The sequence below is a fragment of the Balearica regulorum genome, chromosome Z (genome assembly GCF_011004875.1).
Source record: "Balearica regulorum gibbericeps isolate bBalReg1 chromosome Z, bBalReg1.pri, whole genome shotgun sequence".
In the NCBI taxonomy this organism is placed as follows: Eukaryota; Metazoa; Chordata; class Aves; order Gruiformes; family Gruidae; genus Balearica; species Balearica regulorum.
Genome location: NC_046220.1, coordinates 68,534,962 through 68,557,549, shown reverse-complemented (window position 1 = coordinate 68,557,549; position 22,588 = coordinate 68,534,962). Strand labels below are relative to the sequence as shown.

At 39.9% G+C, this 22,588-nt stretch overlaps 2 protein-coding genes across 2 annotated transcripts in view; both read left to right on the top strand.

Moving 5' to 3' along the window:
• Positions 1 to 1,093: 1,093 nt before the first annotated feature.
• The window catches only part of ITGA1 (integrin subunit alpha 1), a 72,000-nt gene continuing 50,505 nt past the window's right edge, over positions 1,094 to 22,588 (top strand). The window contains exon 1 of the mRNA XM_075740944.1: positions 1,094 to 1,337. Within this exon, the coding sequence (XP_075597059.1) occupies positions 1,175 to 1,337 (163 nt within the window). The 5' untranslated portion in view covers positions 1,094 to 1,174. The remainder of the gene's footprint in view (positions 1,338 to 22,588) is intronic.
• Positions 1,199 to 9,753, top strand: PELO (pelota mRNA surveillance and ribosome rescue factor). Its single transcript, XM_075740945.1, has 3 exons — positions 1,199 to 1,337; positions 6,565 to 7,804; positions 8,969 to 9,753. The coding sequence occupies exons 2-3, from the start codon at positions 7,079 to 7,081 to the stop codon at positions 9,398 to 9,400; spliced, it is 1,158 nt and encodes a 385-aa protein (XP_075597060.1). The 5' UTR covers positions 1,199 to 1,337; positions 6,565 to 7,078; the 3' UTR covers positions 9,401 to 9,753.

The window sequence follows — 22,588 nt, the reverse complement described above, 5'->3', positions numbered from 1 at the left end:
AAATTGTGCAGTTTTCTAAAATTTCTAAAATCTCCACAGATCTATAAGTAAAGGTGCACCCAAAGTGTTCTCATAAAATTAAGACAGAAGTTGGAAGACATCTCTAACTATTATAGTGATGATTAACAGCTGTAGTTTATTAGCCTCAGAGGAACTTACAAAAAATTCCACTAACTCACCAAATTCTGTGCTCCAATTCAAAGAAAAAATTGGCGATTTTTCTAGTAGAACCAACATCTCCAGATCCTTATAGAGTATTTTGATTTCTCTTTTTCTTGCTTGAGGGACCAAGGGTTCTCTTGTTTTATGAACAACAAAATGATTTTTCACCAGGTCCAGTGCAAGAACTCATACACTGCTGAAGGGATGTCACTCCACCTAAGCATCACTCTGGTAAACACAAAGTCCTGCAAGCTGCTCTTTCACTGAGCGTTTAATGAACCCTGAAATGAACCCTACTCACAACCTGAATCTGGCTGATTATTACCTTTGCAATTTATTCAGTTATTTATTAGTGAAGTCATTCAGGGTGGCAGGGAAAGAGGCAGAGGGAATGCCATGCAAATATTCAGTAGGTGAGGGTAAAGGCAGTTGTCTGGTATTTCCTCTACATGGCAAAGCACGGGAAGACACAAAGGCTCAAGAAAATCATCCACTGTCCAATGGCTCACTGCATCCCCAGAGCTGCTCAGAATGGGGAGGCGGTGGCTGGCTTCCTCCTGCAGGCAAATGACCAGCCGTAGAGTGCATTTTTAAGAGGTGATGTAAGAGAAATTAAACTTGACCAGCCAAACACACCCCCTACCTCAACGATGTGTTTCTCCTGCCGAGAAGGGCCAGAGAGGTGACCGTGGAGCACACCCAGCTCTCTCCTACCCTACAGGGAGGGAAGCTGGCTGGCAGGAGACACTTATTAATCAATTATGAGCAGGCAGATGTCCTTTTAAAGGTCTGCTGCGCTTTCTGAAAGCTGTAGCTGGAGACTTGGGGGGGGAAGGGAGGAGGGGATTTGGCTTTATTTGTACATCTTGGTGCTGGGCTAGTTCTACGAGGGGGTGTCCAAAACTCAGAGGTCTTTGGGGGGGTGGGAGGGAAGAAAGTTGTGTGCTGGGGGAGGAAGCTAGATTTTTCTTGATGCGAAGAAGCAACGTAAAGACCGAATAACAAACAGGAAATGCCTAACTCGGCTGCAAGGCGGGCGGTGCAGAGCGCTGAGCGCCACTCGCAGCGCAGCACCGCCGGCAGGACCGCTCCGGCTACCCCTGCCCTCGGCCCGGGCTCCTGGCTCCGGGCTCGCAGGAGCCCAGGCATGGCTGCCTCCTACTGGATGCTGACAGGTGAGGAAAGCCCCCTTTCTGTCTTGCTTTGAAGACCCAGGTCCCGAAACCGGCTCTGCTCCCTGTGGGAGGGGGATGAAGCAATCCTGGCACCCGAGGGACCGTGTGTCCCCCCCCGCCCCGATCCCTCCATATGCCCGGGGAATGCCCTGCCTGGAGCTGCCCTCCAGCCGGAGCCCCTGAGGGACATCTTCAGTTTGCTTCTCTCTGCGAACTTTAATCCCTAAACCAGTCTTAGAACCCGGGGGGCTGGGGGGACGCTGCTAAATGAGGACGAATGGGCGAGGAGAAATATTGCAGTTGAATCGGGCTGGGGAAAAGAGGTGCACCTGGCAACTTTTTTAAAATTAGGGTAGCTTTTCTGTTTTTCTCTGTTTGGCCTTCAGAAGGGAAGTGAGGAAGCGGTTAACTGCACCCAATTAACTTCAGAAAGAGGAGTTCATCCGGAGATGGAATATGTAATATTTCCTTATAGGGTTTCATTTATTGTTAAGGACTTACTTGCTTTTTTAGTAAAACAAATACAGGAAGTAACAATCCCCCAAGTTAGTCAATCTGTAGTAACATTTTGGATCTGAAATTAGGGGAATCCAAGAAGTGGGAAAGAGGCTAAGGAATGCTGAGGTTCATGTGCTTGCAAACTGGGACACTGACTCCCCAGTAGCTCTTGTGCTGCGAACTAGCACACAGTGAACCTGAGGCAGTACTGAGGAAGGAACCAATTTCATAAGAATTGTCAAAATCCAGGCAGCTGTAAGTGGGGAAAAGGCAAGATTAGGGTTTTTCCCTCTTACTTATTGTGCAAGGAAGAACAGATAGATGAAAATGTGAAAATTTGAACGTAGTACTTCGACATGCCATGTTTAGCCTTTGTTCATAGATATCTTTATTACTTTTCTTACACAATGATATTCTCCAAAACACGTTTTTTGTTTGTGTTCCTTCACAGAAGGAGGCTTTGTAAAGTGGCAACAACTTAGTGTGCCATATCTTCCTTTCAGAGGTGCAAAGTTGCCACTGGTACTGCTGACAGATGACCTTTTGTCATAATAATGACAAAAGGTTTAATGTCAGGTAGGAAAACATCTCAAAGGTGGGTCCCATCCGGATCTGTCAGATACTTACTAGTTTTTGGTGTGGTTTTGTTCATTTTAAAGTTGGTGTGAAATAGAATACACTTAGAAATAAGAGGAAGCATTACATGTACCAGGAACAGGAATCAAATTCTCTCAGATAAATAAGAGTAGTCCTACATAAACAAGTCAAAATGTTATAAAAATAAGTACAATGAGTTTTAGAATTACAGTGAAATAAAAAATAAATGCAAATTAATTACGTGCTCCTCTTTCTTAAAAAGAAGTCAAATCATCTGGTATGCACTAGCAGACAATCTACAACAAAGGAGCTGCATAGAGGTGTGTGATTGTGTATTTACACAGATTATTTTTTTTTAATTCAACTTGGTATTGATGAGGCCCTTGCGAATCTTGAGTACAGGAATTCTGACAGATGCAAACAGGCAGAATTGCATAAAGAAGTGACAAGACTGGTAAAGGCTGAGGAAAATGATCTATGAACAAAGTCTGAATGAGTTAGGCTTGCTTATCTAGAAGAGAGGAAACTAAAGGCAAAGTGGTGAACATTTCAAATATATATTTTTTACGAAAGTATTATTAGTGAGAATATTTTTCCAAATGTCTCCTTGTTTTGTGAGAGCACTCAATCACAACTTTCTATATTGCATATGTTGGTTTATAAAGAGATTGAATAGTTGGTTCTTCATGTCCAACAAAGGACAAGAGAAAATCGACATAAATTGCTGTGCAAAAAACTTGGGGAATATTCAGAAGAACTTTCTTACTCTTCAAGTAATGAATTGCTAGGACAGGCTACTAAAAACACCCACCCCTGCATAATCTCTTTCACTAAAAATTTTGATGAAGTTGGATAAACACCTGTGAGGGATGGTTGAAGTTTGCTTCACCTGGCCTCAGTGTCAGTGGTTTGACTAGGGATCCAGGGAAATTTTCTCCAGTCCAATGTTTCAACAGAAGAGGAAGGAAGAAATCAATCCAAAGGGTTCCATTTAAAATGTTTCTTCACTTACAGTTTTATGCATAGCCTGTTCCCTCACAGAATTCTCTCCTCATTGGTGATGATCATGCTGTTGGTACTGATTAAGAGGACTCATCTTCATAATAGAAAAGATCAGTAATCATAACAACAGAACTATATGCAGAAAATGAAGTGGTCTCTGTACAGAGCCTGCAAAGGCAGGACAGACACAGGATAAAGGGAAAGCATGAAAAAACTTATTTTCCACAGTTTCCCTCTCCATCTTTCTATCTTCCTTTGCTCTTGCAACAATCATGTCCAACATTTCTCAGCAGACTTCTCCCTATATTTGAGATTCCTTCTCACTAGTTTTACTTATTCAGGACTTGAGTGTGTTTGCATGAATTCTAGATAAAATGGCTATAATATAGGGGAGAGGGAGTCTCCTATGAACATGACCTCTTGTCTAAAATCTGTACACAACCCATCTTCATAAAGCAGCTGATTAAGACTTGAAGATGTAGGGCAGTGTCTCAAATGTTTTCAAAATAATAATCTTACAAAAACAGCATGGCTCCAAAATCCTATGAATATATGTTATCACCATTTTTATCTTGTCTTGTACTGTTCTTAAAATGGATGCCAAATTGCTGCAATTATTAGTACCTATACAATTGTTCTCAATGATAAATGCCAAGAACTCTCAGGTTCTAAACTTAGTCTTATTCTTTTGCCAAGACTGGAACACACCACGTAATTTTAAACTTTTATGTTGAAACCGTATGTAGAGTTAAAATTATTCATTTGTTTTGGCTCTACTGGGGTCAAATTTATCTATCTCACTAACATTAGCAAAATTAGTATGAACTTACAAACTTAAATAGTTATATGGTTCTTAAACTTTTGGAAATGTTATTTTTCTTCTACTAGTCATTCTTTGACATACTCAAACAAATAACAATACCCAGTACTTACTTTTTACCAGAGTAGGCAAAGCATCATCATTAGTAAATGTTTTCCTTTGTAAGTTGACAATGATCTTGCTAATCGTGGATACATCACTGAAGTTTACAGTTGCCACTAAACACTTGTGGGTTCATAACTGTATAAAATCTCATGATTTTTTTGTTTGAGAAGGGACTTCAGTGCAGCTCAAAATGTCTTTTTCTACAACAGCCAATTTAATATGTTGAGTGGCAATTTTGTTTCAAGGTGGTTGTTCTTCATTTTCAGTTGAGTTTTTTGTTTTTATTTGTATTTTTTTAACACAGGAGTAACATGTTTGCATGAATGGAATGTTTATTTTCTACTGGATGCCAACTTGCAACCTTTATCTAAAATGTATCCCATCTCCAGGGATGTGAGGCTGCTTGTAAAAAATTAGACTTGAACCAACAAGCAGAGAAAAGTTTATAAATAGCAGCAGAAGAATAAAAAATAAAATAAATATTAACATGGAAGGTAAATATGCACTATAGCTAATTCTTCTTGAGAGAACAGCATGAGGTCAACCCTTGCAGTTTTAGAATCGCAAAGAATGTAAAGAAGAAATTCACCATAAATCTACCATGCAGCATTTTTATAGATAAGTGAAAAGCTGAATGCACACTGCCTAAGCCACAAAACATTAATACAAAATTATGAGTATGTACCAGCCCAAATTAAACAAACAGTTATTTATATGTGTGCTTATGCTATATTCCCTTGGGTGGTCCAGCTTCCTTCTGTGAAACTATTCATGCTAAGAGAGTTAAGCATGTGTACTCACAGGAAGAGAATCTGAGGTCTCATAAATAAATCCCATTATGTAATATCTGATAAAGTTGTTTTTACATCAGTATCAAGCTTAGAAACAAGGAAAGCACATTACTGAGCCAGATCTGAGTTCAGTGTCCTGTCACAACTGACTAGTGCTAGATACTTAAAATTTCTATGTACACCGTAATAGGAGATATGGGATGATTTTTGTTCACAGTAGCCTTGTATCTCATTAAATCTTTGGCTCCAAAGCCTTTCCAAGTCAGCAAATTCCATAATCCACAGGATTTAAAAAAAAAAAAAAGCACCCCCAAAAAACTAAAAGAAACCAGTAACTTCCTTTTAATGATTCTAAATTTGCCACTTTCTCATCTTTAAGAGGATGTCCTCTTGCTTTTCAGTTCTCAGAGTATGTACACATTCCAAACTTACCTGATTCTGTTCCAGTTGCCCTGATACATTTAATCATGGCACATTAATTTGTCTACTTTCTCAAATATTTTTTGTTCTTTTCATTTGTCTTCATACCACATTTTTTCTAGTCTCCATTCCTTTCCTCATTCTTTCTAAATTTGCAACACTCATTCTGAAATGGAGTTTTCAGTGTTGTACACCATTTCAAAATAAGCTGCAGTACTTGCATAATGACTTTTTTATATATATTATTTCTGGCTTGTTAAACTTGCCTAGGCTGCAAACTGAGCTGTGTAGTTACTGTTCAGGTCCCTTCTCTGTGCAAGTATCATTGAACTAATCTCCGTGTTAGTGCTAATTAAAAGGCTTTTGTAAGGCATATTACTTACATTTGTCAACATCAAACTTCTTTTGAAACGTGCTTATCTGCCTCTGAACCTCCTCAGAACTGTCTCATTCTGACTAACTAGTAGCTTCAAGGAAGCAGGTCAAGTTTCAGTACAGGCTGATGTATAACTTGCAAGCTTAACCAAAAACCTTTAAGCTGAAGTTCAGTTTAAGAGCAATGTCAAAGTAACAGTTCGGGTTCTGATGTTGCCTGAGTCTGGTTTTCATTTCACTCGGTGACGGTCGCCAGACGAGCCGCCTCTCTGACGCGCCAGCCGCTGTCAGGCAGCGCTGCCTGTCCTCCCCGACTCCGAGGGACCACGCCATTCCCTTACCACGCCCAGGACACTGGCTACCGAGCCATACCTTTCTCCTCTCGATCTGTAACCATAACCTTCCACAACTGTTTAGGTTTTGTGTTGTTTGGGGTTTTTTTTTCTCTTCTCAAACGTGAGGGGCCGTGTTAGAAGCCTTTGAAAGTCTGAATCGCCGCTGTAAGGAGCTAGAGGGGAAGGACCAGCGCGGGCCCCGACCCCCTCCCGCCTGGCTCACGGAGGGGCTGCAGCGGGGACACGCACCCGTTGACGGTCCTCTCCTGCCCCACAACACACAGGAGCATCGCGGCTGCCTCCTCGTCCCCACGGAAGGTTTCTCCTGAGGACCTCCGACCCTGCGTGGGCCTGGCTTGCGGAGGCGGCAGGTTACCCGCACCGCTCCTCAGCACACAGCCCCCGCCTTAGGCACCGCTCCTGCCCGTGGCACCCCCGCGCCTGCGCCGGCTCTTGAGGCAGGGGGAGCCACCGTGCGCATGCGTGTCGGGAGCAGAGGAGAAAAGGCGGGGGGGGAGAGCCTGTGCGCATGCGTACCGTCTGGCTGCTCTGAGGCGCATGCGCATCCAGCGGCGCGAGGAGCCGCCGTGAGCGCAGCGAGGAGGCGCCGGGCCGGGCCCCAGGTTCAGCCCAGGCTTCGCCGCGGGCCCGGGATAGGCCGCTGCTTGGGAAAGGCCGTTCGTCCACTGGAGCCTGCCGGCTCCTGCCGCCAGGCCTCCCGGGGCAGGCCTGTTGGCCGCTATCGCTGTGTCTGAGGGGAAGCTGGGGGGGAGCGCCGCGGCGTAAAGGACCGCCAGGATGAAGCTGGTGAGGAAGGACCTGGAGAAGGATAATGCGGGGCAGGTGACGCTGATCCCCGAGGAGCCCGAGGACATGTGGCACACCTACAACCTGCTGCAGGTGGGTGACAGCCTGCGGGCCTCCACCATCCGGAAGGTGCAGACCGAGTCGGCCACGGGCAGCGTGGGCAGCAACCGCATCCGCACCACCCTCACCCTCTGCGTGGAGGCCATCGACTTTGACTCGCAGGCCTGCCAGCTGCGGGTCAAGGGCACTAACATCCAAGAGAATGAGTATGTCAAGATGGGGGCCTACCACACCATCGAGCTGGAGCCTAACCGGCAGTTCACGCTGGCAAAGAAGCAGTGGGACAGCGTGGTGCTGGAGCGCATTGAGCAGGCCTGCGACCCAGCTTGGAGCGCCGATGTGGCAGCCGTGGTCATGCAGGAAGGGTTGGCTCACATCTGCCTCGTCACTCCAAGCATGACGCTTACCCGTGCCAAAGTGGAGGTGAACATCCCCCGCAAGCGGAAAGGGAACTGCAGTCAGCATGACCGGGCCCTGGAGAGGTTTTACGAGCAGGTGGTGCAAGCTATCCAGCGGCATATCAACTTTGAGGTGGTGAAGTGTGTACTGGTGGCTAGCCCAGGCTTCGTACGGGAGCAGTTTTGTGACTACATGTTCCAGCAGGCGGTCAAGACTGACAACAAGCTTCTGCTGGAGAACAGGTCCAAGTTCCTACAGGTAAGGAGCTAAACAGTCTCCAGAGCAGGTAAAAGGAGGTTTAAGAGCTGTCTGTGATAACAGAAGATAATTACAAGGGTGATGGCAAATAATTCAGTTATTAGAGAAAATAAATTTATGTCTGAGCATCATAAGGAAATTATTCTACTATAAGGTAGTTATGCAGGATACAGGGATGGTTCTTTCCTAGGATACCTTAATGTGGAGTAGAGAAACTATTAATTTCCCTATAACAGCATATTTCATCTCCAATTAAGAATGAAGTACAAGTTGGAAAGTAGTTTAATTGTAGTGTTAATCCATTATACTATATAGCATGCATGTTTAATAACAGCTTTCTAAAGCTTTTTAAAGAAGCAAAGAAATCTGGATGTGATAGAGGTTAGTTAGTTTTGTACTACATAGTTAAAGGTTATGCAGACCATAGCATTTTTTCCTGTTACTTAATCGTCTCAGTGATGCAGTGTGTGGGGTTTTTTGCGATTCACTGAAATAGATAAACTCAGAACCTAAAATAAGTTTTCCTTTTCATAAGGATACTTGTACCATTTTTTAATTGGAGTAGGCCCATAATCTATGCTTGTGCAAGGTGGGAAGGCTGGGGGGAAGCACGTCCCAGTACTTAATGGTCACAATGTTTAGGAGACAAATTGCATCAAGAAGCCTCCTTTGGCATTTGTACCAAAGTGATAATAGTAAGCATGAGAAGTTTTAATGTACCATGCAGCTTTGCGAGCGCAGTAGCCACGCGGTTGTGCAAGACTAGATAATTTTACACTATGTGTCTGCAGTCTTGGGAGGTCTTCCTCTTCTGGAACGCTTTCAAAGGAAGAGTCTTAGGTCTTAATTTCTTAGTAGTTTCAAGTGGCCTTACCTTGAGGACTGTCTGCAACAGCTGGCATATTTAACCTAGTCTTTGAACAAGAGAAACAGCTTTCCTACACTTCTTAAAGTGTAGGAATACAGTTTAAGGGATTTGGTATAGGATTTGGGTTGCAGGAGAGATCCTTTAAGAAAAGAACCATGTAGGTTTCAAGAAAGATAACTTTCTTGAATAATGATAAAGACAAATATGATGTATAATGGAAGCTTTTGTGATTGGCTAATCAAGAAAATGGTCCTTTTTATTTAAAATACCAAACCTTTGATTTTTTTTTACTCTAGGTCCACTCTTCCTCAGGACATAAATACGCGTTGAAGGAAGCCCTCTGCGACCCAGCTGTAACTAGCCGTCTCTCTGACACTAAGGCAGCTGGTGAGGTCAAAGCCTTAGATGACTTCTATAAAATGCTGCAGCATGAGCCTGACCGGGCATTTTATGGTCTAAAACATGTGGAGAAGGCCAATGAAGCCATGGCCATTGATACCTTGCTGATCAGCGATGAGCTTTTCCGGCACCAGGATGTGGCTACACGTGCCCGATATGTTAAATTGGTAGATAGCGTACGGGAGAACATGGGCACAGTACGCATTTTCTCCAGCCTTCATGTGTCTGGAGAGCAGCTTGGCCAGCTGACAGGAGTAGCAGCCATCCTGCGCTTTCCTGTTGCTGAGCTCTCTGACCAGGAAGATGAATCTAGCTCTGAAGAGGATTGATAACAGTGACTTTATGCTGCAATTACTTTTCCAGATCATGCTGAAATGACATTAAAGGCCCTTCCTTCCTAAGTACTGTATGCAGATGTGCCATGACATGTAATTTAAGTTTTTGATAGTATTTCTTACAGTATGTAGCTCTGCTCAGCATGCTAATGGATATCTGTTCTATTGTAGTAGTAATTGGTATACTGTGCATTGGAGCTGACTGTTTTTGCGAGTTACACTCTGAATCACCAACAATACAAGAAACTCATTTGACTCCCCAAAGCTGCTCGTTCTGCATCTTAAGGAAGACTGGCAGCTTAGTGTTTTGGAATGTGTATGAAAAGATAATAAATATAGGAAGAAAATTATGTCAGACTGTCTATTTCTGTTTAAATGCTTGAAAACAGTATTGCAAAACAAATGTAAACTTTTTCGCGCAAGAGCTGTGCTTGATCTTATTAGGAACTCACCGTTCTTCCTAAGATGGAGTGGGATCAACATCATCTCTTAGGGGTTTTTTTGGTGTTATGAGTCTAACCACTTAAATATTTCTGTGAAACGTTTGAAGCAATCTTCCAGAAACTAGACCCTTTAAATTAACCATTTCCTCCCTGATATAATAGCATGTGGAAGACAAATAGTGAAGCTCAGTGCACCCATTTCAGTTACCTTTTTGAATGCTGTTATCTTAGGAGATTGTCCTGAAGGTTTACAAGATATATGATATCTTGGTATTGACTGTGTTCTGATGAATTAGCATTGGGATTATTTAGCACCCAGTCCTGAGAAGGTATATGAAAAGGCTTACAAAATCAGGACCTAGTTTGCATGAGGAATATTTTGACAACAGATAGTTTAAGTTGATAATTTGGTATTTGTCTATTTGTGTACCTCTGTAAAAACATATTTAAGCGGTGATACAGAAGTAAGGATTACAAATATTTCAGTTTAAGATTGACAACTGTAAAAATTACTTTTCCAATTATGTGATCTGCTTGAAGTATCGGGAGCCACCATGAGTTTTGTTTCTTCACTAGACAATAAATCTTAGGCTGAGGAAGCAGAAACTGCTTTCAGATTCTGACATACCTGCAAGGGGTTTGTTCAATTTAAAATGGTGTTTGATGGTGTAGGTTGTGTGTGTAAATAAGCATTTTTATTTTTTTTTAAATTGGGGGGGGGCAGTGGGGACGGACAGTATTGACTTGCCAAAAATACATTTCACTTAAGAAAACTGTGGAAGACTTCTGAAATACAGAAAGGGATGTAACAATGGAAGACTAACAATAAAACCACTAAAACTTTTAGTTTGGGTAGAATAATTTTAGAAAAAGCATTTTTAGTGGTGCTGTGTGAATTTGATAGTATCTGTTGTTAGCTGAAACATCTGCCTAAACTGCTTGATAAAGAAGTACTTCTGGGTTCTCCGTCATCCACAGTCTAAGGAATGCATGAACAGAACTTAGGTTAGAACTGTACTTTATTAACACTTTGATTCTTCTCTTACTCAAGACAAGGAAGCCCATTAAGACAGTTGTTTATAGAGTCAGCTTGCACAGATAAACTGTTATTTGAGCTTTACGTTTTTTGTCTTGAATCATCTTGAATGCCTAAACTGATTAGAAGCTTTTCCAGCTAGAAAGCACCCAATTCCTGCTATATGGAGTTAAAGGTAAAGAACATATGAAACAGAAGAATCTGACCTTCAATAAATGTTACTTATATGAAGAAAGCTATGGCTTTAAATGGGCTTCTAATATCTAAACAAAGTTGTTAATTTCTTTAAGATAAGCTGGTATATTAGTATTTACCTTCTAAGTAATGACAATTTGTTGCAATAATACACAAATGATACATTCAAAATTGTAATACGCCAGGAAATTCTTAATTTGCAGCAAACTGAGAGACAAATCAAACTGTTCCTTAGTTGTGAAATGGTTTGCTATTTTATTAGACCAAACTGATTACAGTTATTCAATTTTAAACAAGAAATTATGAAGAATTTTTGCTGTGTACTGTAAGAAGATTACAATGGCAGTTCTGCTATTCTGTGTTTTGTGCTTGTGGTAGTGTATTGCCAAGGAAAAGAAGCAGCCATTTAGCTGCTTATTTGATTATTATTTTTTTTTTAAGATATAACAGCAAACATCTGGTAAGAAAATATGTTCACAGTGATCCTTTGAGTTATTTATACTTAGAATTCAAATTCTGCACTGACTTTACAATTTATGAGGTTGGGTTTTTTTTTAGCTATTGCTATCATGGCATTAAATCTCTGAAAGAAATACATATCTAGTTGCTCGAAGTATGGAAGGGTGGGAATTTTTTTTGTAAGCATTTTGGTAGTAAAATAAATATACAATCAGTATGAGACAAATGCATCCTGTTTCAGGAAACATCTTAAGGGCTTGATATTGAAAGTGGGCTGTGTTCAGTAGCTGCAGATGCTTGACCTGGCGAACTTCCAGGCTTGCTAGTATCTTTTACATTTAAAGGATTTTTAACTAGTTGACAAGTCCATATTGACAAAGATGCTTGCTTAACACAGACCTTAATCTCTGGCTGTAGATCACACTTTTGCAGAAATGCACTTTATCTGCAGATGAAATGATTAAGTGCTACAACTATGGGAAAATATTTTTTGTGTCTTTCCTTTGGAACTAAACATAGATGAACTAAGTACTGTCTGCAATTGCGCCATAAAGTATTTAGTAATTTTGAACAGTGTCTTGGTTTAGTTTCTGATTATGTTCTGACATAATTCTGTGATTTAGTAGCATGGTTTATTTTACAATTTTTCAGTTTTCAAAATTAGTAAATACACATTCTTCTTCTAGGGATTCTTAATGTTTATTACATTTGGTAGGAATAAAGCTTTCAAAAGTATCATGAAATCAGCTTGATCCTGAACCCTGCTGCACTCTTAGCTTCAGAGATTCAAATACATTTATTAATTTAGTTCATAAAACCTCTCTTGCAAATTCAGTTTTGTCACCTTTGGCATTTAAATCTAGATATTATTATATCAATTTTTTGTGGTTACTTACCAAATAAAGTTTGGTGCAGAACGTGAGGTCACCACCAGCAGGAGACGAAAATATTCCTACTAGTTATAAAAGACAAATCTTTCAGTAAAACTGTAAAGCATTTAACAGTATTTGACCTAGGGAATGCCTCATCTCCCTCCTCCTGTCTTCACCCTTGTACACTGTATGAGTAAAATGCTGGTAATAAATGATCTTTTGACCACTCGCTGACCACCATTGTAACAAGAGCCCATAGATCTTCAGCTTAATTTGTGATCTAACTAGCATGATGTTTTTTAAAGCCATGTAAATGTCTAGAATAATTTTTATTTGCTGCTGTTCTCTCAAAGGTTAAGTAGCCCTGAATATTAAAACTATCTTAGGTACCCTTTGAAAATTTTTACTTAAACTTCTTTCTGAGCTGCTGACCTTGGTTTGCCTTTTTCTGTGATGGTATATTATAGCTACCTTCTCAGTTGACTGATTTATACCTTGAGCCTTTTTATTGTCTTTCTGGAAGCTGCATTATCCATCCAGAAAACGTGCTCAGTTTCGTAAAGTGGGGATAAAAGGTGTAATCACGTGTATGTGATCTTTTTTAGTCAGCCAGTCCATTCACTTTTCTCTGAGATTTTCATCTCTGTTTTTAAAGAAAACAAGCCTGTTTCTTGAAGGAATAGATGTCTAGTTTTGCAGGAAAAAACATGTTCTCAGAATGTTTATGCTACTGTTTTATCTGAAGCCACATTTGTGCAGTGTGTGGTCTATTTCTTTTGCAAAAGATCTAAGAAAGCAATTTTTAAAATGTGAAACTGCAATTAAAAAGTCTGCAATTGGGAATCCTTGTTTATAACCCAAAATCAGAATTCCTGCAAGACACGTAATAACAAAAAAATGAAGGACTGACTTCAGAAAACCACTTATCTTTGTACTTTTTAGATACGGCAAAACTTCAGACTTGATTTTTTTTTTTCTTGCTCTCTGATATGCCAATTGATTTTATCAGTTCTTTTTTTAAAGATAAAATGTTTATTTTGGAATGAAGTTCTTAAAATGTAGAGCTAGGTGCAGCTGAGGTGATTCAGGCTGATGACTATTAAACAAAAGAAGTTTCATCTTCTTCAGGCCGTGCTAATGTGGGGAATGATACAGGTCTGTGTGTCATTCCTTTCTCAGTTCTTGTTAAATATACACCTGGAACTTGTTACAAAGTGAGTGATGAAAGTTTTGATGTTGTTAGGATTTCTCAGTTTTGGTTTGATTTGGCAGCTGATGGGAACAGAAGGGAGACATGGCATCGGCAGTAGATTATTTTGCAGTATCTGTGTTCTGTAATGGTCACAGCTTGCTTGTAGAGACTGTTGTATTCAGATTTTGTATAGGAAGAGAGTATTTTGCAAGGTCATTTTTCTGCTAACTTTGAGTTAGGAAAATACCTAACCATTTGGGTCTTGTGATTATTGTTATAATTCTTAATTCGTGCTCTGACGTGGGTTGAGCCTGGGCTTTTGCAGCAGTGGAGAGATTAAACAGGTTGTGGAGCTTCTTGAGTGACAGTTGCCCAAAGAATTACTTAATAAGCCTAGTGTTTAGTCCTGCCACAGTTTTTATGCTTGACTCAAGTAGGGCATTGACTTTGAGGATAACCGTATGCATGATACAGAATATAAAGAAAAGAAATATCTAGTCTAACAACCAAACTGTAGTGCATGTTCTCTGTAAACTTCTGAACTTCACTGTTTCAGAAATGCAGTATGGCATTTATGTGAAAAAAATTGTCTCCTAAGGTGTCTTAGCCTAAAGTAGAGTGTGAGGAAGAGGTCTCTGAAATCATACTTGTTTATTCTGTTGTCTGAAAATAATTCTTCCTCTTGTCCCACTTGAAGGCTGTACAAGAAACAGAGGGCTGATATCGCAGCAGCGTTTGCTTCCAAGTCAGTGTCTTCTGGGAAATGCAACATGAAGCAGCAGCTTTCAAACCCTGCCAGCCCTTGTCAGATTTTGCTATATAGATCTCTAATTTATTGCTCTTTTTTTTTTTTTTTTTTTGGAAATGCTAGTTCACAGCTAATATAATTACTGTCATGCTTCTCTAATAGTTAGATAGAAGTCAGATTAGAGCTGATCATGAATCCTCTGACAAAATAGTTGTGCCATTAGGCAATGTTAATTAGTTGAAAACAGTCCTCCTTTTTAGGAATGTACATACCAGACTTGATGGGAAGTTTTTTCTCTGGTCCAAAATGGAATTTCTCATCAAAGCAAAGCCTAGCATAGCGAAGAAAGAGTCTAGGGGTTTAAGGAGTCATATGGGACAGAAGATAAGAAGCTTAAGACCCTTTTCAGTTTCATTGTTAACACTAGCCTAACAATGCTCCTTTTTCTGTCAGTGTCTTTGGTAAGTACTGTTCCACAGTGTATAAGCAAATAAATATTTTTATATTTTGGCTGAGATAGCTGAACGATAACTGTGTCAGGTATGATACCTCTTGGGATGTGTGAGACAGTTTTCAGATTTCTGATCTGAATATGACAGGAAAGTGAGTGAAAGCTGGGACTGTTCCTACATAACACACTCCAGCTGTAGTCTTCATGTGTCAGAAAAAAGCCCTCAGTAGAGCTATGTGTTTCAAAAAGATTTTGGACCTGGTGACAGCCGAGCAAATCTGCTTTTGAAGACAGGCAGATAATTTTCCATACAGCCTTAATACAAACCCTTAGACATTTACATTACTTAGAACAAATGTTTTTAGTTGACTTTTTACTGAAAGGACTTCAGAACAAAAAAAAGGAAACACAAAATATATGGAAAGATATATACGTATATGTGTATAAAGATGCAGTATCCTCAAAGAATGTGGTATCTTCATGTTAAAAAAAAGCTAATGACTCTTAGCTTGTAGTTGCTTTGGTAGCTGAAAGAATGAGTCAGGACACAGGCACAATAGTTATCTTCAGGCCTCAAGATTTGGTTATGGTAGGAGGAACTTGGTAGCAAGTGCCACGTTTAGGACTAGTGATGGTTATTGAATGCTCATGAGCATCCCGTTCAACGGTTTCTGAAGCTCTGAAATCTGCAGCAGGTTTTACTGAAGAGAATTGCCTTTTATTTGGCCTGCAGTGTTCAGCCTTGTGGCTTCAAGTCTTTAGTACTGGTACAGGCATTTTGGTTAAGGTGTGAGAGAAATTAATTGCATTTGTTTATCTTACCTGAATAGTTGCCACAAGACCACTTCCACTCCATTTGGTAAAGAAAACTGGTTTATCCCATATAATTTATTCCTCTTCTGAGTGGAAATTGCTGTTCTGCAGTAGAGTGGCTAAGAGAAGCTGAAATGGACTTTCTTCAGATATGGTGCTGGGAGAGCATCAGCTGCATGCCTCCTGGGGCAGCAGCTGCCCTCGCTGCAAGGCTGTACCTAGGAGCTGCCGGGATGGCGGTGGTGAGAGGCAGGGAAGGAGCAGCTGCCTCATGAGGAAGCTTTTCCAAGTTCCAGAGCAGGGAGGAAAGACGAAAAGCTGTGGTTCAATGGAAAACATGAGATGCTGTGCTGGGCAGGCGACTCTCCAAAGAGAGCTGCAGTGGGTGTTTGAAATAGCTGTACTCAGTTCTATTCCCTCATCCTCGGTTGAGGGTGAGGTGCACGCTGATGTGGTTAAGCTTGCGTCTGAGGGAGAGCAGCCTTGAGCCTGAGCCTGCGACTTGAGATTTTGAGACCTTGCTAGTTCTGTCAGTGTGGAGTAACTAACTTCTGACAAGCCTGTGTCACACGTGGAGTCATTGCTGTATTGGGCTTGTGAGAGACTTATCTTTGTCTTCCTTCTGATACCAGTCCGAAAGCTGCCTTCTTTTACAAAACTAGTATGTAGTGCATTGTGAAACAAACACCTTGATGTTTTGCGGTGGCAATCAGCATGATAAGCAAAGGAAAAATTTCTAGTCAGACATTAAAAAAACCAACAGCAGAAGCTGAGTGAAATAAACCTTCCAGAGGTTTTGAGGATGTGCTTAATGGGAAGAAACTGTAAGAAAACGCCAGAAAAAAATAATGCTAAAAGGTTTGAGTTGGTGGGTTTTTTAACAGTGTTTCAGGCTGTTTCAACTAAAGCACTGTTTTTTAAGATAACCAGACTAGTAAGTTAAGTCAATCAAATGGCAAGTTTTTAGACTTTTTAGATCCTCAGAAATCAGTTCTTAAAAATGTATTAATACACAGTCAAGTATTTTGATCTTGGTAAACAACAGGTTAATGATTGCTTGAAAAATTGCAAGCTGTCTGCCTATGTTTTATCCAGGTCTACTTGCATGGTCCTGTGTGTTTTTGTTATGAGACAAAAGTTTCGTTAAGTGTTCAGAACGAACCAAATTAATGCTGACAACTGTGAATCTAACCTTTTCTAATTTTGAAGACTTGCCTTTCTAGCCTAAATAGGTTATATGAATTTATAATAGTTTTTTTTTGGGGGGGAGGAGTGTTGAAATTGTCACTGAAAAATGTTTGGGGCTTTAGGCAGTAGTATGTTGAAACTGAAGTTTTGACTTTTACTTTCAGAACACTTTTAAAACTACTTTGTTCCCTAGCTGAAGCACTTTTATTTTGACATAAGAACTGGCAAGAAATACATGTATGTTGGAGAGCAAAAGACTCCTACTACTGGAAAAATAAGAAGTTGGAACAGCCTTCCAGTCAGAAAAATAAGAGCAAAAGGTCGCTTTTATATGGAATTTGTTTACCCTGAAAAATATGATCTAGTTGCCAGCAATAGATAGGAATCAATTCAGCAGTGCTGAACCCTATGCTCTGAACAGAAGCAGAGCACTTGCTGTTGTTATTGTAATGGAGCATTGTGTTGCCTCATGTAGATCAGTCCAATCCTTAGCACGTATGTTCACACCACAGACTGCACCACAATACCAACCTCGTGTCAGACAGGGGTTAGCTGTCTGAGCTGATGATGCAAAGATGCTTATATTAGGTACTTGATACTTTTTCAGGAGAAAAAGTCTAAAAACTTGCCATTTGACTGACTTGACTTACTAGTCTGGTTATTTTAAAGTGTTTTAGTTGAAATTTAATGAGTATTTGATGCCCTCCAGGAGGTATAAAGATTTATTAAAAAAATTTTTTTGAGCATTTTATTTGTAAACAGACATCAGACTCAAGTCATTGATCATTGTGTTTCCTCTAGAAAGCATGTTTTCTCCAACGATTCTGAAGCGAGCTGCTGTGAGTTGGTCCTCTGTGTATATCAGCACAGCTTAGAAAATTCTATTTCAAAGGCAACTTCTGTATCCAAAGAGCTCTAGACCAAAGAAGAATAAAAAGAGAGCGCAGCATCAGCACTGTTGTGCTGCCAAGCTGGAAGTGATCCGTTGCCACTCTCTGCTGCTGAAACTGTAGTTGAGGTGCTACTTGCATAAAACTGATGTTAAATGTATACTAAGGTAGCACATATTTGCAACAAGGAGTATTATGGGACATAAGGTGGTGGCGTGATGTTCTTTTGTGCCTTTTTAGGAGGTCCTTTTTTAACATCGCAGCTCGCATTGACATTAGAGGACTGAGCCACTCTTAAATAACACCAAAATTTACCTTAGCTTTACAACCTTCACTTTAGCCAGGACAAGTGGCATCTACAGACAAAAATAAAATTTCCTCACTCTTAAGCTTCCGTGGGAGTTTCAGGAAGTTGATGCAGGTGTTTGAAAGACATAGTAACAGGTTCTTTTTGGAACTCCTGGTAACACCAGAATACTTTCTGAACAGGACTGGGCAGGACAAATACCTTAAAATTATGGGTGTACTTCATGTGCTGTGGGTGGGAAGTGTAAGTTTTTAGCGCCAGTAATTCATGTAGAAAGCTCTATCTTAAACTGCATCTAAAAAACAGGATGTTTTTCTACCTCTAGAGTCCAGCTTTAATTTGGGGGTGGGAAACAGGCCTTTCTCTTATAATCTCTTCACGGCTAGCTCCAAATTTCCCTGAATTGTTTATTGACCAGTAAAAAAGAACATTTGCAGTAAAAAGATCTGTGATTAATTCCGTAGTGCTTTCAGTTGGTTTACTAGTAAAATCCCTACACGAACAGTACAGCAAAAGAGGTGTTCATGCTTTTACTGGTACTTGAGTGTCTTAGTCTTTAAAAATTAGTAGATATGGTTGATGAGGCATATTATTATGCTAAATTTTTCAGTACATTGTTATTCAATATTGATAATTCATGGTGATATACTGGCTTTTGGGGAATTTATTAACTTTGGAAAAAAAATTGTGTGTTGACTATAAAAATATACCACATAAAAGAAGAATATTAAATCCCCATAAACTGTTAACTGCAATTTTAAAAATTACTTCATTTCCCAAACCGGACTGTGAAATTACAATGTTAGAGGCACCGAACTTGATCATATTCTACTTCACATATGTCACACGTGATTATTTCAGGGAATAAGTTTCTAACATACCTAAAGTGGTATCTTTCATTCTTATTCCAGTGGAGCAATACCAGTGTGAAACTGGTATTTTGGCTTTGTCGGTTTTTCTGATGGTCTCAGGTGAATACTGTGTGCTACTTCCTGACTTACTGGTACATAAATCCATTTACAGAAAGTTTGATTTATCTGTTGCCTGTAATTATCTTCACCTCACAGGTAGACTGGAGATTAGCTACTGACATAAAAAACCAACAAGCCTGTGAAAGTCCTTGTGATTGTCTTAGACCATAAGATGAGCAAAGCTGCTTAAATACAGTAAATAAATATGCGTAGCAGCAGTCCGTGAATTGCCTTGTGCCATACCAGTTGTTCTTGTGGGGTTTTTTTGTCCAAATGAACAAACGTTTGTATTGCAGATCTTCAGTTTTTCTTAAGGTGCAGTGTCTTTTGCGTTGTGTATGTGTGGTGGTTTTTGTAGCCTTTTCTAGATTAGGCAGCTATTTTATAGTTGTTTATGTTCATGGAAGATTGTATTTAATGACCACTGTGGTCATTTGCAGACCCACATTATTGTCTGCTTGGTTTTCTCAGTTAAAAATGTCAAATGTATGTTATCACTGAGCCATATTCTTTGTTATCACTGAGCCATATTCTTTAAACTGTCCAGTGCAAGAAAAGCTTTCTTATCATGGTTACCAATTCATAGGTAGAGACGAGTAAGGAAACAGTAGCTGAGGATTCTCTTCTCTTTTAGCAGTGAGCAGTCGTAAGTTTGAAACCAGAAAAGCTCTGTATGTCTTGGTAGAGAGGTGATACCACGATTACCCATGCCAGTGCATGCCTGAGACAAGCTCAGGATTTTGCTGGCGAGCAGGTCGGAGCTGATCTGTGCGAACAGGCAGTGCCTGCTTCCCCGTGCTCTTGCAGGACAGTGCTGACATTCCCTGCAGGCATTTTGCTGCTGTACAGATGGGGATGAAGAGGGACTTCCATCTGGCCTCATGGTGTGAAAGCACAAGCAGCTGGGGACCATTCGTGGTGGAATTCCAGCATTTCAGCAAATAGGTGACTTATTTTCCATTACTGCCTGTAGCAATCTCTTATCAACTATATTCTTGCTGTAGTCAGTTTTCTGGTTACTGATAGGAGAAAAAGGTTTTAAAAAATCTTGAACAATATTGCTGACAATACAGTTGATTCATTGCAAAGAACTGACATAGGCAGTGGAAAGGAGGAAATTTTTGGATGATGGTTCTTTTTTTTTCAGTCTAAGCTCAATTTCAGGCATTTCTAAACCTTTTAAAATTCACTTTTAGCAACAGTAGGTTTCATCCCTTGCTTTCCAGTTCAGCTCTCAGAAAACTGCAAGTATGATTACATACAAAAAAAATCGGTTTAAACTTTACTAGGATACTTACATTTGTAAAAGTGTTTTCTATCTTAGACTGTTGTATCATCTCTCTGTGCAGTTTAAATGGAGTTCAGTTTTGTAAAAATCCTCTATTTACACTTTGCTGGAACCTGTTAGCTTTATATAATGAGTTTGTCTGAAAAATAATGTAAGTCTTTGTGCTAAGAAGCAGTTTAAAGTTTAAGAGTTTTCAAGTCCCTGATGAAGTATGGGAGTACATATTGTGAACAGGGAAACATGCAATACTTTTTTACGTAGCCATGACATAAGAAGCTGGGCCAACATAGTGGTTCCCTCTTACTCCACTAGAAGATGGCTGAAAAAAAAAAAAAAAAGAATGTTCTGTTGTGTTCCAGTGAAAATTTTCATAGATGCTGTATTATCAGAAATAATAGGAAAGGTGTTCTCTGTACAATTTGACTATAGTTTGCAAGTGGATTTTATTTTAATATACATGTCTGAGATTTAATTCAGAAGTGTGTCCATCCTCACTTGGCTCTGGAACTTTTGCTTGGTCAGGCTGTCTGCTTTTGGGCTCTTTTTCCCCCCCAAATCACTGCACAGCAGAGTTGTATGGGACCAAAGGAAAAGAGATATTTGTAAGCTTCTATCTTTTCCCTTCCACTGCGCTTATTACAGTTTCTTGGATCACAGCTGAATTGATGCTGTTGTGTTTTATGGACATAAAATATGAGCTATTGGCTTTTAGCATGCATGTTTATTGCATAAGTTGTTGCTGTACTGTATAAAAACTGGCTTGGATTTAAGTTCTGTTGTGCTTTAGCTAGCTGGGTGTGAGAGGGTCATATCAGGATATTTGCACTTCCTTTTGGAGGATTTCTTCTCTTCCTGAAGCCTTGAGTGATTTGGTTGACAGTGAGCCAATGATTATGCTCAGCATAAGGTGATGAAAGACAGCAGTTTGTAGCCATTGTGAAGTAAAGAAATGGAAAAAGTTGCTGCTTTTCAGAAAGCCTTTATTGCCACCAAAGCATTTCCACTCTGATATTAGCCTTAAGACTGCTGACCTTTGAGAAAAATTACCTAACAATCCCTGAAAACAATTGGGGGAGGGGAAAATTAATGAATGATGATATCAAGACAGGAAGGCAAAATGATAATAATTGTCCTTCGTCCTGGTAGGGAGACAGTAACATGAGTTTTCAGCTAGGCATTATTTTTGCATCAGTTCTCGGGTTACCACAATTTCCAGAATGGTCAAAAGGAATTTCTGTCCTCTTGGGGTGTTTTATAGATGGGTGATTTTAAGTTTGATGGGGTAGACTAATAAAGTAGTCTAGACTGATCAGATAGGCCGATTTTTAGGGTTTTTTTCTGTGTGCTGTGATTCATATTGGTTTCAACAAGGCTACACAGTGGAGAGCTTACAGCAGCAGGACATCAGCCTACAAAACTGGGATTCAGAAAAATTGAGCAAGTAAAAAGCTTGTAGAAAACCAACTGAAACATCATACTTGACTCTTCCTATCAATCTAGAGGAATTTTATGCAGTCAAAAACCTACAGGTCAATGAGCAGTTTCGGAGAGTATTGTGAAGAACACATTTTTCTTTGGGTCAGAGTCCATGTTTATTCACTTTTTGCATGAAATTAATGTCTTGCGCCTTTTCAAGCTACTGGATTTTGTTTCAGAAAAATAACATACATGTTCATTTTAACCATGCTTTCTGTGTGAAATATGAGTTAATTATAGATGACTATAAATATCTTTTACATCAAAAAAAAAAAAAGGTCAAGAGATGAAGGGTCCTTGGGGCTTATAGTTAAAGCTAGATGATAGGAAACAAAAGTTGCAGTGGGACGTTCAGGAGGAAATGCTCTTTGATAGCAAAGGAGAGTGGGCCTAGAGAGGAACACAAAGATTGTATGGACTTCAATGGAGTTAAGTGTTGTTGGAAGAACTACATCGGAAAGATGGACTGGAGTTCACTGGAGACAAGCTGAAACATTTTCTAGGAGTTTCATTTCCATCAAGCTGCTAAATTTGCTAAGCCTCTGTACAAGTCTAATAGCTGGCCTCACAAAGTTTTCTGTATATGACTGCATATTTCTAAGGCTTTTTCTCCCTTCCGTGAGAAACTGCCAAATGCTAAGAGTTGTGCCAATGAGAGGACTACTTTCCAAACTTTGAACAAAATAGTTTTATTCTGATGACTGTCAGCTGAGTGGGGCACATATTCTTGGTCTCTGCTATTGTATTTCCAAAAGTTTTGCCTATTGCATTGTGTTACTCATTTGGGACCACATTACAAAGCATTGATTCAGTATATTTTCAGGCTTGACACCACATTAGACAGCTATTTTCC